General features: G+C 38.5%; 1 protein-coding gene across 7 annotated transcripts in view; it reads left to right on the forward strand.

The window, feature by feature from the left end:
* Nucleotides 1-1,970: 1,970 nt before the first annotated feature.
* Nucleotides 1,971-18,311, forward strand: part of ATG7 (autophagy related 7) — a 107,754-nt gene continuing 91,413 nt past the window's right edge. For 2 of the 7 annotated variants that reach the window (XM_050328270.1, XM_050328269.1), the window contains exons 1-12: nt 1,971-2,160; nt 5,249-5,459; nt 5,681-5,735; nt 7,388-7,526; nt 8,270-8,347; nt 8,912-9,028; nt 10,035-10,184; nt 10,731-10,819; nt 11,902-12,023; nt 13,043-13,133; nt 15,199-15,343; nt 16,544-16,702. In XM_050328270.1, the coding sequence (XP_050184227.1) occupies nt 5,282-5,459; nt 5,681-5,735; nt 7,388-7,526; nt 8,270-8,347; nt 8,912-9,028; nt 10,035-10,184; nt 10,731-10,819; nt 11,902-12,023; nt 13,043-13,133; nt 15,199-15,343; nt 16,544-16,702 (1,323 nt within the window). In that variant the 5' untranslated portion in view covers nt 1,971-2,160; nt 5,249-5,281. The remainder of the gene's footprint in view (nt 2,161-5,248; nt 5,460-5,680; nt 5,736-7,387; nt 7,527-8,269; nt 8,348-8,911; nt 9,029-10,034; nt 10,185-10,730; nt 10,820-11,901; nt 12,024-13,042; nt 13,134-15,198; nt 15,344-16,543; nt 16,703-18,311) is intronic. The other 5 variants (XR_007630383.1, XR_007630381.1, XR_007630382.1 and 2 more) reach the window with 5 other exon arrangements.

Raw genomic sequence — 18,311 nt, forward strand, 5'->3', positions numbered from 1 at the left:
ACTGTCATATTAGAGTGTAAAATAGAAACAGGAAAAAAAGTCAAAGGTGAGGTGTACATTTTACACCTGCACAGACGCATGAGTTCACATACCAGGCTACTACAAAATTGCATTTGTGATCTCCACCAGTTAAAAAGTACAAGGGATGTACATTTATGTGTGGTAGTGGTTAAAAACATATGGGTCATCTGGTAAGTTTAACAATGTTGCTATTTTTAACTGTATTTGTATCCCTTATCATTTGGGTTTGTCTGCAAAGATAAGGACTCCATAGTACCCACTGCTATGTATTGGTACTGTCACTAAAATGAATCCCTACTGAGTCATTAAATTGATGGCCTTGAATAAAATCAAATGTCTTTTGCTGTCATCAGACATGACATAACTTAGCCTTCAAAAACAACACAGCCAGACCTGGGAACTGGACTCAGTATCCTACCTGGCAACTAATTTCTTCCTCACTAAATATAAAGAATCCCTAGATCTGCATAATTTCTACAACTGCTGTGCAGAAATCTAACTCCTGGAGTCTGATTTCAGGTACAACAGTTCCTTGTGTCCCTCTGCCCTGTATTTCTTATGACCTGTATTTCTCATTTCTTATGACCTGTGTTAAATGCTGGCAGCACAAACCACATTACGAAATTGGAACTGCTCAAAAACTGTGAATCCAAGCTAGGTTATAGATCTGTGCAGACTGGGAACAACATTTCAGCTATTTTGATGGGATGTCATCAATATTCCCTTTAAATGTCATGTAAAAAGAGAATATAGAGACCAAAAAGTAATAAAATAAAATCTTTTCCAGCCTTGAGGAAATAAACTGCAGGACTGTGTTATAAGTGTCCAATAGAGTAGAGGATTTACCAATACCAACAAAATGAGTGAAATGAGGAATTGTAGAATTTTACTGATGTAATGCAGTTGGATACAAGGTATAGCATGTAGAATAAACTTCCAAGTTTCTTTTTCAATTTATTTTATTTGTGAAATTCCTGAAAAGTCTGTTCGGCCCATGCTCCACAACAAGGTTCTCTATCCAAACATCAAGTCTAAATTTGCATAACTAGCAGCACTGAAAATATTCCCCTGAAGCTGTCTGACCAATTGTCATTATGTGACCTTGCCCATGCTTAAATGATGGTTTTTCCTCTGAGGCTTACTCCTCATTTTGGGAGCAGTTTCTGCAATATGGATATTACTCCAGTATTGTGTCCTCTCCCAAAAAAACAAGCAGCTCTGGCAATTTTTGTTTTCCTTACAGGTAAATATCATAAGCTATATAAAGAGGTAATGCTTGTTTTGTGGAAAACATGCTTTGTTTTGTACTCTAGAGCTGCAAAAAAGTCAATATAAGCTCATGAAAAGCTTCAGGCTGGAAGACACTTTTGGGTGCCATACAGACCAACCTCGGGCTCAAAGCTGAGCAAACATCAAAGTCAGCTCAGAGCCTGTGCAGTCAAGTCCCCAAGGATGGAGACTACAAAGCCTCTTTGGAAACCTATTCCAGTATTTACCCAGCCACGCTGGGCAATTTTTTCTCCATATATATGATTGTGATTTTCCTTGGTTTGGCACGTGTACCCTTCTCCTTCCCACTTGTAGCTGTGAATCTTTCAGGAGGATTTGACTCCCCTCCCATCCCACAGTACCTCACACCGCCATCCATCCATCCATCCATCCATCCATCCATCCATCCATCCATCCATCCATCCATCCATCCATCCATCCATCCATCCATCCATCCATCCATCCATCCATCCATCCATCCATCCATCCATCCATCCATCCATCCATCCATCCATCCATCCATCCCCTCCCCTTTCTCCGCCTCTCCCGCCCCGCCCCGTCGCAGGCAGAGCGCGCCCGCTGACGTCACCGCTCCGCGCCGGCCGCCGCATCACGTGCGCGCGGCGGGGTGACGTCACTCGGCGGAGCCGGTCGGCGATGCGGGAGGTGCGGAGCGAGCAGTGAGGGGATCGCGGGGGGGCCGGTGCTGAGCGCTGCGGGACCCCGGGACCGGCACCGGTACCAGCACGGAGTGCTGTGAGCCGGCACCGGGTACCGGCACTGGGACCGGCACGGAGCGCTGCGAGACCCCGGATACCGGCACTGGGACCGGCACTGGGACTGGCACGGAGCGCTGCGGGACCCCCCCAGGTATCGGGATCGGGCCCGGCATTGAGTGCTGCGGGACCCCGGGGACCAGCACTGGGACCGGCACTGATCTCGGCACTGAGTGTTGCGGGACCCCGGGGACCGGCACCGGGACCGGCACGGAGCGCTGTGAACTAGCACCGGGTGCCTACACCGGGCCCGGCACTGAGTGCTGCGGGACACCCCCGGGTACCGGCACCGGGCCCGGCACTGAGTCCTGTGCGCCGCCCCCCGGGTGCCGGCACCGGTCCCGGCTCTGTCGCCGCACCGGCCCCGCTCTGCACCGCGCCCGCCTGAGGTCCCGCCAGCTCGCGGCTGCCGCGCCCCTGCAGGCCGGGGTGTCCCGAGGCCGCAGGGGGCTCCCTGGCGGGAGCTGGGGCTGCGGGCGCGCCGTATGCGGGGCCGGGCCCTGCCGGGGGGACCGCACTCGCTCGGGGGGCTGGCGGGACGGGGGGCGCCGTTGCCAATGCGGCCTTTTTGTGTGTCCGTGATGGCCTTTGGCACGGGGAGAGTTCTTTGTCCCAAGAATGGGCTTGAAAACGGGCATGAGCCCAGAAGCAGCTTCTCTGACAATTTCTTACTCTTCGGAGAATAATTCAGGCAATAGTGATCTCTTTGCTCAGGTACTGTTGACATACCCATCTCTGAGCTGCTGAGTAAAACGTTTTGTAGAAAAACCTACACATGTTAGGGGACCTGTAATTTCATGATAGTTTTGAATGGTGGTAAACTGCTAATCAGACTGTTACAACAGATTAATTATATCTGTCAAGGGAAAGACCAATATTAGTAAAAACCCTGCTGTGTTTTTCACTTAATATGCTATTCCATGAGATCAGTTTTAAATGTCTGCCCGTTTAAGAGCAAGTGCTAGAAATTAGACTGGTGATAGTGCATCTGTATTTCAGGTTAAATACTCCCAAATTCCGTGACTGGCAGGATATCTAAGGCATACTGGCAAACCTTTGCATTTCAAGCACAATTTTTGACTGGACCCTTTTGTAATTCAGGGTTTGTTCCACATAGAAAGTTTTGGATATGTTTTTTCTACTTCTCTTTATTTATTATATTTTCCTAGTCACTTCTTACCTTCAGAGGCTGCGTGTGAATTTCTACATGCAGCCTTTACAAAATGTATACGTTTCATCTTCAGTCTTCTAAAATTTGTTGCACAAATGTACCTTGGTTTGCTGATATTGCATTAAGAATGCATGTAAGTGAATGTTTATATCAAAATACATTAAATAAGATTTTCAAGAGTCAGTACATCAAGGGTGATTGCATGTGCTCCTCTGTTTGCATGTGTATTTGCAAGTGCATTTGCATAGTGAGGTCCCCTGTTTGTGTTCCTTAAGTTGCACAATAACTCTTTACTGCTGTAATAAAGAAAATAAGGAGGGTGTTAAAATTCATTCCAAGTGGATGCTTTTAGGCTGGTATTTTCAGTGTGTGTTACTCATGAACATATAGGTACTGTCACTGGTTTCTCGGTCCTGTAAAATGCTTGACAGGACACTTTAGTCTTGGGTGTGTCATGTAATAATGGGGGGAAAAGCTAAATGAAAACATTACCTGTTTGAAAAGTTGAAAAAAGGCTTGAAGGAAATCTAGAACTTTTAGTTACAATAGAGCTTGTCTGGCAAGGAACGTGACAACTTGTTTCAGAAAAAAAAAGGGGGTAGGGAACCTTTGAATTAAAGGTTTTGGTATGGAAGCCTTGACATCAAGCACCTTGTAATCTGACTCTTATTGCTAACGTCTGTATGACAAATGATTGTTTACCTGTTTTATGATAAGCTTTCAGTGACATACAGTTGCAAAAAAAATTATTAGGGCTTAACAGCTATGTAGTAGTAAATGTTTGCTAATTTATGTTACTTCTTACACTCACAGAAAAAGGAGTTTATAAAAATAGTGAGAAAATTCCATGCGGTTAGTTGTGATGTTTACATTTCTAGGACTTGCAAAGTTTCAAGAAACTGATTTTTTTTGTGTTAATAAAAAGGGATAAGCTATCAAAGTTCACACTGCCATGAATTCCAGCTGCTGCTAAAAATTAAGGGAATGTAAGAAAAAGGTGGTGGAGGGGAAAGACGAAATGGTGTATTTGCAATATGCTGATTACAGGAAGACATCATGACAGAACTGAAACGTGTAGCTTCCACCATGAAAGATATGGAAAACCTCAAACCTACTCCCAAAAAACTACAGTCCACAACTTAGCAGCAAGTAAAGCAGTTACAGTAAAAGGAGAAGCTAAGCTGGATAAATTAAACATAAAAAGCATAGCTGGATTACACTGAAGACTGTTTAAGGAAGTGTTATGTAAGGAAAAGCATAACTGCCTTTGACTCAAAGTTGGATATTTGACAGTTATTAAGAAATTAAACCCACCACTTGTTCCTTTCCCCCTGTTCCAAAGAGAGTGAAAGAAAAGCTTATAAGCTCAGTTCCTTTTTGCAAAAGTGACTTCACAGGACAGCAAACTTGGAGCGGTTCAATTCAATCCAAGCTTCAATACAGCAAAACTCTAGTTATCTGTTCAGATTGGTGCCAGAGAACACAGCTGTGTTGGGAACCTTATTTTGACTTTCCTGCTTTAAAATCCTACCATTGGTTCATGTAAAAGGTGACGGGTATTGTGAAGCATCAGTAATAAAAGGCAATTGCATAGGATTGCATTATGCAAGCTAAAAAATAGTCTTAAAAAACATTTAGTTGAAGGAATCGTTTCAAGATCATTTGAGTTCAGGTGGTTGATTTGATGAGCATTGGAACAAAACTGGAATCAATAGCTGTTGACTTCCCTTCTGGACTTGGAAAACAGCAGTTGCTGGGTTGGCAGATGGATGTGCTGTGAGAGGGATATGAGCTTATGTTCATGTCTTTGTGAGGAGTTTTAAAACTAATATTTTAAAATCTTAGTTTTAATGTGTAACAAATCCTTGGTTTTGTAGCATTTATGCTTATCTTAGATAATCACAGGCATTCTTCACTTTAATCCACCAAAATGATAAAAAAGTAGCTGTGAGTAGTCATAGGTGAAATGATCTATTGTGTATATACTTATCAGACATACCTGCTTTTACAGAATTCTGTTTAACAGTGATCATCATCTAAAATTATGGCCACTGCCAGTGGTGAGGTACACCATCCTGTAGATCCTGGAATCTCAAAGCTGCAGTTTGCTCCCTTCAGTAGTGCCTTGGATGCAGGATTCTGGCATGAACTAACCCAGAAGAAACTCAATGAATACCGACTGGATGAGACCCCCAAAGTTATCAAAGGATACTACTACAATGGTAGGTGAAGACTGAACATCTTCCTTAGCAGTTCTCCTGTCATAGTCTTCTAAGTATTTGTGTAACATATTTTAGGTGTTTGGCTGAAACATTAGAAAATATGGCTGAGTGAGCTGTGAATTCTTGTGTCTATGGGTAATTTATAACTTAGGTTAACAAAAAAAGGATAATTCATCTATGTATTTCAGTTTAAAAGAAGCATCTTACTGCTTTTTGTCCAGGTGATCCTTTGGGCTTGCCAGCTCGCTTGACATTGGAGTTTAGTGCCTTTGATATGTAAGTACCTACTGTGATTTACCATAATTCCTGCGTGAAGACACTTTCCTTGCATAACAGTTACACGTAGGTATATAATATCACTTGGACAAACTCTACATGAGAATAAATATACCTTTTCATTAACTTTATACCAGTGGAAAGACTGCTTTGAGTTGCAAACACTAGCTCCTTGTGTCTGAAGTAGTATATTCATCTGAAGGGCCAAGTTTAAAATATGCTGGTAAGTCTCTAATTCACTCAATGTTTGTTTATAAAGTACCATTTTTCCCATTTCTTCAGTTTTTCTGTGTAAAGAAGGCTATTTCAGTCATCTGATTTCAAATGTTTCCTTAGATCTTTGGTTACTGAGGATTCATCATTGCAATCAGAATCTCAAAATAGTTTTTACTATCCTTGGTGTTACATTGCAGTCTTTTCCAAAATATTTAACATTTCTGAGCGGAATTTTGTAGTTTTGCCTTCACCCCAAAGTGAAAGGTAAATCAAAGCTGCTCAGTGTACAGAGCAAAAACAAGATGAGAAGGAAAATATCTTTTCGATGTGGTTTTAATTTCCAGCAAATGCCTAAGTTAGTATAATTAGCATAGGAACACATGTGTTCAGAGTTAGTGTTTTGTTTGTTTTGAAGTGTTGGATTATAGAGTTGTAAATCACAGCGTGCCTTGCTTGGTGAGGGCGTTTGGAGCCTGGTGTGGCTTTGTGCATTTTGAGCTAATTCCCTAGGAGATATTATCCCATTAATTCTTGTAAGAACATTTAGGTACAAGGCTGAAAGCTTATGCAGCAAAGTGCAATTGGAAGACAGCTGTGACATTGGGAACAGGAATTTCAGGTTAGGAAAAAAGGGATGATACCATGGTGTTTGAGCTCCCAACCGTTAGGACAGAAACAAAATTATGAAAGGTCCACTTATGTAGGGTTTAATTATTCCTTCTACTAGAGTTATTTTCTGTACCATATGTAATCAATTTAGGTGGTCATGAAGAAGTGCCTTTTAGCTTTAAAAGTTTTTGGAAACTACATCATGTGTATTTATGATGTAACTTAAACATTTGCTGTATTTAAGTTTTAGCAGTGGCCAGAAACATATCAGTTTGGGAGAACAATGTTAAAAAGGAGTCAATGAAATTGGTCAGATCTATAAATAAAGGAATATTGCAGGGTTTTACCTAATTTATTTCAAAAAATCCCCTTGTATTTGCAAGCAGCAGTTTTTCCACTTAATCTTTGGTCTGCTTTAGGCTTCCATTGGGACATATTTAAAACATAAAATTTTAACTGAGTAACTCTTTATGTGAATATAATACTGAGGTCTAAGTTTAGTCTAAATTTTTTTTCTGAGTGAAAATCACATTTGTCATGGATAGCTTATATTTGAACAGAATTTTTAAATCTTCAATCTGTGTTTTACTGTCACCTTGCTTAGAGACAATACAGATGCTTTATCTGTTTTTGAGGTCATAATGGAGAGGTGTATTTGTAACCAGTCGGTATTCTATAAAGCATTATGATCACAAAATTGTTTTTATTAGAGGTGTTGTTTACTTGTGTTACTGTGCCTCATCACTTGATAAGTTCAGGGCAAGCTTACACCATAGGAAGCTACTGCTACTATCTCTGATCGTGTTAAAGGTTTATCCGGTTCCCAGGGGGTTCCTTCTTTTATTCAGGAGTGCTTCGATACCAGCACGTTGCTGTCCTGCTTTTGGAACATTGTATAATACCAACACTTTTGAGACTTTCAAATCCTGTGATAAGAAATCACTTCTGGAAAAAGAAGCAAATGAGGTGAGTCTAAAAATCAAATCACCAGTTGTTTCCAAATCCTTTCTACCAGTTGAAGTGCCTTACGGTCTCTGCTCCAAGTATTGGAGATACCCATATAGGAAGCCTCAAGGTCTAACTTATTCTGGTAGAAATAGTTTGATGTTTGCTTTTTATTGTTCTTTACAAGAGAGTAGAAAGTAACTAATTATACTTTGAGAACTTGATTTGGTGTTCTACTAGGCTGCATTTTAAGCTAAACAGGAGTTGCCAGTTTGTCTTGACATCCAGAAACTAAAAGTACCTGGTTTAAACACTGGATTACTGCAATATATCTCTGTGACAAAGGGATGGAGAAGCTCCAGAACAGCAAGAAGACTGAAATATTTAATGTCATGGCTTGGTAAGAAGTGAAAGTCAAACTTAAGGCAGTCTTTTACTGTTTGAGACACTTCACTTTGACCAACCCTTGATTCCTTTAATTCAATTGATTATCTGTATGCTGGCATTGAGTAGCAAAATTTTCATGCATATCTTCACTGAAGACTGAATTTTTTGTGTTCCTGTGTCTTACCTTTAAGATCCTTGTAGCACAGATGACAGTGTGGATGAGATCAGTTAGGAAAGGATCACAGTGTATTACTGGGAGTGGTAATTTCCAGACTTTAAAGGTAGCCTGAAGAATTAAAGCTCTTGCAGCTGTTCTCATGCTCTCTTGTTGCTTTGTTTTTCTGCCCTTTCTGTTCCTTCCTGTCAATCAATGACAGATATGGGAATCAATAAAATCTGGAGCTGCTCTTGAAAACCCCATGCTCTTGAACAGGTTCCTGCTGCTGACGTTTGCAGTGAGTAGAGATAATGTATCTCATATTTAGAGCATTGTAGTGGAAATGATGAAGTGGTTTTTTTAAGGCGAAATGCTGTGTTACTGTTACCATATCAATGTCACCAGGATCACTCTCTGAAGACATGTCTGAAAACATTTTTAAAAAAACCTGATAAACCACTCTGATGTAGAGCTATCAAATCTTTTAGGATGTATTCTTTAAAAAATGTTGGTGCCATCTCATACAGTTTCTACAAATCTGTAAGATTACCTGGTGGCTTTATGCATATTACCAAAAGTAGAGCAACTGTTTCGTGTTCAACAAAGTAGAAGTTTTAATAAAAACTGAAGGATTGTATACACGTTATTTATTTAAATCTTAAATAAAAAAGTATACAGAGAAGGGAAGTTTTCTAGTATTTTTTGTGGTTTTCTAAAGTCATGACACAGTGCCTTGTGAGGTAAAGAGAACTGTACTTCCTATGATTAGTATCATCAACCATCAGTTATAATTAGTATTCCAAACCATCATTTAGTTTCATGTATATTTTTATTATCTAATTTTGCTTTTTTTTTCCTCTAGGATTTAAAAAAGTATCACTTCTATTACTGGTTTTGTTACCCTGCTCTCTGCTTTCCCAATGGAATACATATAATTCAGAAACCAGTGTGTCTTGGTGAGAGGTTCTCATTAAATCAGGTATTCAGAATGCTGAATGTTATGAAGTCTGTAGTACTAAGAAATTTTGTCAACCGCAAAACTTCATAATTATTGTAGCACATACCGAATTAATTTGAGAATGTAATTTCTTTTAAAATCTTCACTTTTCTTATTTCCAGGTGGGTGTTTTGTTTACCTCTTTTTTTGTTGCTGTATAAAAACTCTCAGCTTAACGTTACTTCACCTTTATTCATTTAGATGAGGCAATAATGATTCAGGCAATGAAGCAAATGATGTGGCAAACACTTCTTAAAGTGGCAGTTATGTTAATTTTTTTATATACAGCTTAATGAATATATAGCTATGGGTTTGAAACCGATTATAAAAGAAACTTTTTTAAAAGGGCATCCCCTGGCAGAGCCAAGTCATTAAAATTACAAAATTGTTAATAAAATACATGATTGGATAAGGAAAAGGAGTTAATTGTGAGGATATTTTCTTTTAAAGAGAAAAGATAACAATTTTGAGTTTCTTTCATATTATGGTGTAAAAGAACCAAAAAAATCAACATGCCCATATGTGCCTTTTTGCTTTGACAGAAGTTAATGCAAAACCTTGAATGGCTTTTTAATGAAATAGTAATCAATGGGAAACAGTTTTGTTTTTTTCAGTGAAAAATGCTTATTTCACTACTTGGAAGACCTTTCTTAGTTCTGTAGTGGTAAATAGTGTAAAAATACCTAGTAGTCATGATCCAAAGACAGAGTTTTAACTAAACACTGAAAATGCACCTAGTAAAATAAATTTAGTAAGACTGTTTCTTTCCTAATAAAAAAGGGACAGATTTACTGTCTTAGAAAGCTACTGTGACTATCAGGTTGAGATTTTTATCTTGGTTTGATTCTTACTGGTAGATCAGTTTGTGGCAATGATAATAACGCTCCTGTTCAAATTTACATTGACAAATGCTGTTTTAGCAACTTAATTTTTTTATCTCTGTTACTGTGGTTAAAAGTGTTGGTCACAGTTGTCTTTTTGCTTTCAGATTCAAGCACTTCAGAAAGCATATGATGAACTTTGCCAGAAAGAGGGGGTTACAGCCCTGCCTTATTTTTTAATCAAATATCATGACAATTCTGTCAAGATATCTCTGTTGAAAAAGTGGGATGCTTTCTTTCAAGACCAAGGGGGAAAGGTAATGAGAATTTAAAATCTTTTTAAAAACTATGAATGTTTAATTTTCAAATGGTTTGAAAATTGCCTATAGTACTGAGCTGGGCACAATGGTACCATCTTGAAGGCTGGCTGTACAAGTGATTTTTATACTGGTTTTCCTTTGATTTGTTGTCTTGCTGGCCTGTGTCCCTTCACTTTTTGATCATTCCAAAGTCAGTACAGAATTTTAGTTTGAAAGCAAGACTTCAGTTGATGGGCTTCTCTCCTAATGGTGTTTTTAAGGAAAGTAATGAAGGTGCATTTACTGGAGTGAACATTGAATGTCCATAAAGAGCCCAAACTAAATTAATGTCAAAGCTGTGGAAAATGCTTGACTGAAATCTAGTGTAACCATATATTAAATATTTGTAAATATGCAAAATGTGTGTGTAGGCCTTCCCTGTCCAGATAACTTTTAAATGTTTAAAATAAAATGTTTTAAATTAAAAATACCACATAACTTTTACTGTGAACTGAATATATGTATGAATAGATGACTTCTCATGCAGATCAATTTTATTTGCAGGTGACAGTTGGAGTTTATGATCCATGTAATTTATCCCACTATCCAGGATGGCCACTGAGAAATTTCCTGATCCTGGCAGCCCACAATTGGTATCTATTTTATTCTCTCACACAAAGCTAATTTATTGGTTGATACCAAATTAGGCATTTTTCTCCCCATGGCACATTACTTGTATCACCCATCTGAGATTTTGCTTTTACCCTCAACATGCCTCATCTTGAGTGATTCTGATTTTATGTATTAATCTGGTTTTTACTTCTGTGAGCCAAAAGTTCCTGTTAATCTTAATCCTCACATGAATGCATGTGCCTGGAAGTATATACTTCAAACCCTGACAATACCCTCTAGCTGCTTCAAATATTGTTTAAAGTATTCTATGAATTATGTCATTTAGTGTCAAGTAATAGTAGACCTCAATTTGAGGTCTACTCAAAATCATATATTCTTAGGTTTTCTTGTAGATTTTTTTTTTTTAGGTAGAAGATGGGAGATAGAACAGTTTTTTGCTCTGGTTTTTGGGAGAAAAAAGTATAATTTAAACTGTTTTTTGGAAAAGAAGTATTATTTAAAGTATCAAATAAATTTGTGTTGCTGTAACAAAATTGTAATTAAGCTGCACTTCCATAGTTTTGACTGTCACATTTCATTCCAAAGCACTCAGGAGAAGAGATGCAGGGTTGGGTGTGTTTTCTGGGCTGCCAGTGTACGGGGATGTGTAAGAGCCGAGAGCTTTGCACGTTCTTGGGATTCAGGGGGTTTTAGGCACTCAAGTTCTAACTGTTTGATTTGGGGGTTTGAATCATAAGGAGGAAAAATATTGAGAACTAAGAGGATCTTGCTTGTGACACAGCAAAGTCCATCATGTCACCTGAGATTTGCTCTAGTGATTCCCTGCTTTTTGTTCCTCTAAATACACAGTTTGTCCAGTAGCATTGTGTATATGAGGGAGGATGGGCTGACAGTGTCATTACATAGAACCATTCACAACAAACTGATTATTTTCATATGCTAAGGAGTTGTTTCTATTTCTGTTCTATTTCTATGCCTGAGAAAAAGCCTTACTCAGAATCTGCAAGGGACTAAACCTTTATGAAATGTTGTTTAAAAGAATTCCCTCTTCCATTAAAGAAGTTGGATGTTTGTCTCTATTATCTCTTTTTATTAATGGCAGGGGCAACGTTCTTCAGACGGTTGAAGTGCTTTGCTTCAGAGACAGGACCATGCAAGGGGTGAGGGACATAACACACAGCATTATCTTTGAAATAAAACTTCCAGAGAAACCCCTTGGCCCAGGTAATCTAGTTTAAAAAAAATTCGTATTTTTTTTTCTGCCTCCTCAATCACAGAGATAGAAAAATAAAGTAATAATACTAAGTCATTGCTTTATACTAATTATTTCAAAGGGATTTTAAATTGTTTGAATTTCTGTCAAAGTCTATAAAGGAAATGGTTCCGTCTTCAACAAAGAAAGAAGAGAGCATATTTTTTTTTTAATTTTTTCATACTTTAATTGTGTTTCTGATTTAAAAACAGGAAAAGTTCTCCTGATATCATATGAAATATAAAAAGCCCAGGCAATCAGTTTTTTCTTGTTATATTTGTACACAGTTCCTCAGGTAGAAAAAATGCATATAATAGTGAATTTATATGATGCAAACTTCCTATATATTGCTAAAATGGTAAAAGCCTGGAGCAGAGTGAAACTCTTTCTTTAATCCCATAGTGACATATCTAGATGTATTTTAGAACAATACATTTGTAATGTTAAAGCATAATTTCAGACTTAAAGGACAGTATCACAACATTTCTGTGCCTCATCCAAAAAGTTCTGAATGCTTTGTATATATCATTGTTATGTATTGTTTAATTATATATATTTAGGATATATAATTCTCTGAATTCACAGATAGTGTCTAAGGAACATGAAGGAATGATTGAACTTGGCAACATTTACTCAGTTCTGATTTATGAATTTACTGAGCATGACATTAAAGATCTGGAGGCTTGGTGGGGAATGATGCTGTCTCTTTTAGGTTTGAAGCAAGCTGAACAGGCAAGAGCAGCACATGGGACACCTGAGAGCAAAGCACATCTCTGAGAATCAATGTTTTCAGTTGATGTAAATCAGCAATATTTGTGTAGCAACATGCACTAGGTGGTTAAGAATACAGATTACTTACTTAAAGTTTAGAATTAGTGTTTTTCCAACAGTGTTAAATTCAACAAAATTTCTTTTTTCTATCCTGTGATATTAAGGCTTTAATTCTTTCTTTTGTTTTTTTTCTTTTTTTTTCTCTTCATGTGTCAAACAGATTGTCCAAAAGCTGTTGGATGGGAGAAAAACCAAAAGGGAGGCATGGGTCCAAGGATGGTGAATCTCAGTGAATGCATGGATCCAAAAAGGTTTGGGTTTTATCTTTTAAATTCCAATAGTTTTCTGTACTTGGGCTCAATCCATAACAAGTTGAAGTGTGAAAAGCAAAGAGTATCTGTCTCTTAGGTAAGAATATACAGTAACGTATATGCTGCATATTGTTTTGGCAGTCCTTTTGGAGAGAAGAACCTTAATGGAACAGTGCACTGCCTGTAGCAGAAATTTTTACCATTACTTTAGCTTAAAATTTCAAACGCATTGTATTTAGAACTGAGTGGAATGTAGGCCATAGTGTTACAGGCCTGTGGTTTCACTGAATTCTATAACCTGCAGGTTGTTAATGATGATAAGCATGGAGAAAAGTTCAGCCTTTGTGTTAGAGTGTGACAGGAAAGAGCTCAGGAAAGATGACTTCAGTGATTTTTATCATTCTGCACATAATGGATTGAGAAGAGTTATGTTACAGAGCCTGTTGGCTCATCTGCTTTCACTAACTGCATCTGTGTTCTTGGCTTGGAAACAGTGTAGGAGTGTGCTGATCTAATGATTCAGGTTAACATTTTAACCATCAAGCAAAGCCGTTTTTGTCTTGCAATTGTGGCAATTCTCGGTATGTTCATACTGTCGTGGGTTGGGGTGGTACACAACATGGTTTCAGGATACCAGCTCCCTTTATTACAGCATTGTAGCTACTTTATACCGTTCTAGGTGACACATGTATACGCACCATTGGTTTACCACTAGCATAACAATTCATGATTAGACATAGCCACACATCTGAATACAATAGGTCAGTATTCTGACAGGAAACCCATTCTGTGTCACAGTCCTTACTGTCCGTGGTTGAACCTGTGCCAGGTGTAAGTATTCCATCTTCGGTATTTCAGCTTACAGAGCCCAGAGCCAGCTGGGCTCCCCCACATCATACTTCCTTTGAGAAAGTTCATCTCAGGACTCTTAATTATAGGTAAATGTAACTTCTTTATGCATGCTCACTTCTGTTATTTCCCACAGAGGATGTTGGTATTATGCCAGCCTTGACAGTTCCCATCTTCAAACCATGTTGAACAAATAATTTAGTGGATACTGCAAAATTTTTTATATTGATGTATAAGGGAATGAAACTTTTAGCAATCTGAGAGCTGTGATGACTTGATTGATGAGAGTTTTAACACCCTGTGTTCTGATGAATGTAAAAATCCAACACTAGCTTGAACATGGGTTACCTACCTCATTTTCCTTCTAAAACTTTCACAAAGAACTGACCAGATTCGTTAGGGGGGTAAGTGTAATATTTCATGTTAAGGGCAGGTGTAACTGGATACAGGAAACTAATTTAAAAAAGAAAAAATAGTGGATGGACAAATGATCTTAACAGGAATCTCGTCTGAGACACTGGTTTTATTTTCATGCTTGCATCGGTTTTGTTACTAAAATTTTAATTTTGGATTGTTCCCTTTTTCAGAAGCTCTTAGAGACCTGTTCCAATTCCAAAGGAAGTATGTGGCTTTAGTAGATTTGTACAGCTAGTCCAGAGTGGCCAGCTGACACCTTTTCGGTATATACAGACTTTTGAAAGAGAACATTTTCCTAGCAAAATTTCCTGGTTAATAACCATCTTTTCAAATACCTACAAGTTATTTCTTTTAAAATTCCACTGTCTTTCTACTGTTTCTTCAGTAGTGATTTACTCTTCTGTTTTTAAGCAGTGCAGTCACAGCTTTTCTAGGAATATTATTGGGCCAACACGTTGGTTACAATAAGAGGTTCCAAGGAAATTGAGTATCAGGAGCTGTGTGTATATTTATTTAGAATGATTTTTGGCATCTTCTTTTTGCATGTTTTGCGTGTGTCATGAGTGAACAAGGAGCATAAAAAACGTTTTTCCACTGTCTTTGCCATGCACCTTATTATTAGGTAGAAATATGCTTGGGAGACTTTGTTTATCATAATTGCCTATGTGTTAAATCACTGAATTCTTTCTCTCCTTTAAAAAGTAAGTCTTGAACTTCTTCAGTTGAAAAACAAGTAATTGCTTTGTTGGAGAAACACAAGAGCATTCAGAAGCGTGTTGCTATTTATTTCATGGTCTAGGTTAGCAGAATCATCCGTGGATCTTAATTTGAAATTGATGTGCTGGCGTTTGGTGCCTACTCTGGATTTGGAAAAGATTGTGTCTGCCAAGTGTCTGCTGCTAGGAGCTGGTACACTGGGTTGCAGTGTTGCAAGGACCTTGATGGTAAGTCCTGAGTTAATCTTAAAAATAACCTGCTGTTTCTTATAAATTCTGTATTTCTTTTTTTTTTGTCCAGGTGCCATGACATGTAAGAGAAAAGTTGTATTCCTGTTCATAAAATACACATAATGCATAATTAGTTGGTACTATAAATTGCAGAGAAGAGATAAGATCTGTAGCCAATAAGTTCTGCTAATAGTAGAATAGTAGAAAATCAGAGAACGGTGGAAGAATATTACTTGTTTTGAATTTACATTAAAAAAGATGGAAGAAGAAATTCTCATTAATTTTAATGAGCTGTAAATATGCAGTGTGGGTAGCAAACAGGAGGAGCTGGAAGCCATCGGGCAGCAGGACAGCTGTGATGTCGCCATCACAGAAACGTGTGGGGATGACTGGCATGACTGGAGTGCTGCCATGGGTGGCTACAAGCTCTTCAGAAGGGACAGGCAGGGTAGGAGAGGTGAAGGGGTGGCTCTGTATGTTAGAGAGTCCCTTGACTCTGTAGAACTTGAAGTCAGTAACAATAAGATTGAGTGCCTGTGGATCAGAATCAGGGGGAAGGCCAACCAGGCTGATATCCTGGTGGGAGTCTGTTCTAGACCACCCAACCAGGGTGATGAGGGTGATGAATTATTCTACAAGCAGCTGGCAGATGTCTCAAAATCGCCAGCCCTTGTTCTTGTGGGCAACTTCAACCTGCCTAATGTCTGCTGGGAACTCCACATGGCGGAGAAGAGGCAGATTCCTGGCTGCCCAGGGAAGTGGTGGATTCTTCATCCCTGGAGATTTTTAAGATGAGACTGGATGTGGCATCAGTGCCATGGTCTGGGAACCACGGAGGTGTTGGATCAAGGGTTGGATTTGATCTCAGAGGTCCTTTTCCAACCCAGTTGATTCTATGATTCTATGATCAAATTCACAGTGAAGCACTTAGTAACTAACTGCTGATAATTACTTTTAGGGATGTTCACCACATCCCACTGAATTCAGTAGGGTTTTGAGGGATTACTGTTAAATGATATATTTGGACAGACCATATTTTCTGTTCCTTGATTTCTGTGCAAGTACAAGATTCAAAAGCTTTCATAGCTTGATCTTTCTAGAAAAAAATGGACCAGACTCTTTAGTGTCTGGCATTACTCAAAAGTATTTATCTAAGGCTAATGCACTTGCCATTATTTGAACTCCTTTCTTGTTTAGGGCTGGGGAGTCAGGAAGATCACGTTTGTGGACAATGCAAAGATCTCCTACTCCAACCCTGTGCGGCAGCCGCTGTACGAGTTTGAAGACTGTCTGAGTGGGGGGAAGCCCAAGGCACTTGCAGCAGCAGACAGGCTACTGAAAATCTTCCCAGGAGTGGTAAGATCAGTATTTCTCAACACGTTGATACATTACTTGGAAGAAAAGCAGGGACTTTAAATTGCTATTCCACATGCTAATAATTAAACATTATTATGAGTGAGGGAAAAATGGTACACAGGTGATATGTTGGTTACTGACAAACCGGCAAGCATTTTACTTCAGGTGCTCCATACCTGTTAAACTTTACTGAGACAAATATTTGTAATGATGAAGTAGAAATAAGCACCATCTGAATTATCTTATAGTTCATTGATGGTGAAGTAAAATGTTTTTCTGTCTAGTATGTCCTAAGGAACTTTCTGTTCTTAAATATGAGGTTAGACATATTAATTGTCCATTTATGGGAGCAGGTCTTGAAACGTAATAAATGTATCATTGAGATTTTCTGTTATGTTTTACACTTAAAATTTACAGTCTTATTTAATTGATTTGCTACAGTAGAAGAAAATAAGTTAATATTTAACTTCCAGAAAAGTAGTTGACCTATAATTTCAGAATAAACACACTCTCAGCATCCTCTATCATGAACAAAAATTTTTTAGGCTAGTTTGGCATGTGATGAAAGTCACTCAGCTGTTGATAAAACAGTGTTTGTTTTGGAATTGAGACTGTCTTAGAATACGTAGCTATAGTTACCAGAGCTCAGCTGGCAAAAGCATCTCAGTGTAGTAAGAATACTCACTATGCAATTCTGTATTTAAAGTGCTACTTTATTACTAGTCATAATAATATTAGGAGTTATGAAGAGGGAAATACAGATTATGTCATTGATGCTCAGTGTTGTGAACAACTTTAAAGATAATTTCTAAACATTTCAGGGTTCATTTAGCTTTAGCCAAGGAGTGCCCTGTGCTTTTATTCTTCTCTCTGTGTTGACCCTATTATTATCCTACTATTATTGTTTATGAAGTCAGTATTTCTACTAAGAAGTAATTCAATAAATATTTGATCCCCAGTATGAAAAAATTCTGAGCATTTCACTTTCAGAACTTTTGGTAAGGAAACCGGGAGAAACTCTCTGAAGGTTCTAAGAGCTTTGTTTAAGCTTGCTGCACTATAGTGTTACTGTTTCTTGGTGATACTCATTTAGTTATAGAAATGTTAAATATCAAGTACAGAAGAGAAAGCATTTGTGCAGTGTCACACAGAGCACCAACAGGATGCTCTCTAGGGCATGTGTCACACGATTTCTCACTTTATACTTGGGAACTCAAAAACAAGAATATTAAGAAAGAATGAGTGGTTTAATTAGAGGAAATAAAAGCTGTTTGTGTAGTATTGACTGGTACAGTTATGAGTTTTCTTGTTAGAAATAACCAAGAAAACGAAAGACTAGACTGTATTGTGGAATCGTGAGATTGTGATAAGGCTTGGAAAAAATAAAAGGAAAAAAAAATGTTAAATGTAACCTGGAGAAGAGCTTCTAGTAATAAAGAGGAGCCAATAACAGTGCTTTAGTGAGCCTGTGTTGATGATGTATATGCATATATATTTGCTAGAGCCCCTGGTGGTCTAGTGGTAAAGGCGCCGCGCTATCACCGCCGAGACCCGGGTTCGATTCCCGGTCAGGGCCACTCCCGGGCAGGTGGGGCTCGTTAGCCCTTAA

This window comes from Myiozetetes cayanensis, unplaced genomic scaffold (genome assembly GCF_022539395.1).
Source record: "Myiozetetes cayanensis isolate MyiCay16 unplaced genomic scaffold, myiCay2020 scf39, whole genome shotgun sequence".
In the NCBI taxonomy this organism is placed as follows: Eukaryota; Metazoa; Chordata; class Aves; order Passeriformes; family Tyrannidae; genus Myiozetetes; species Myiozetetes cayanensis.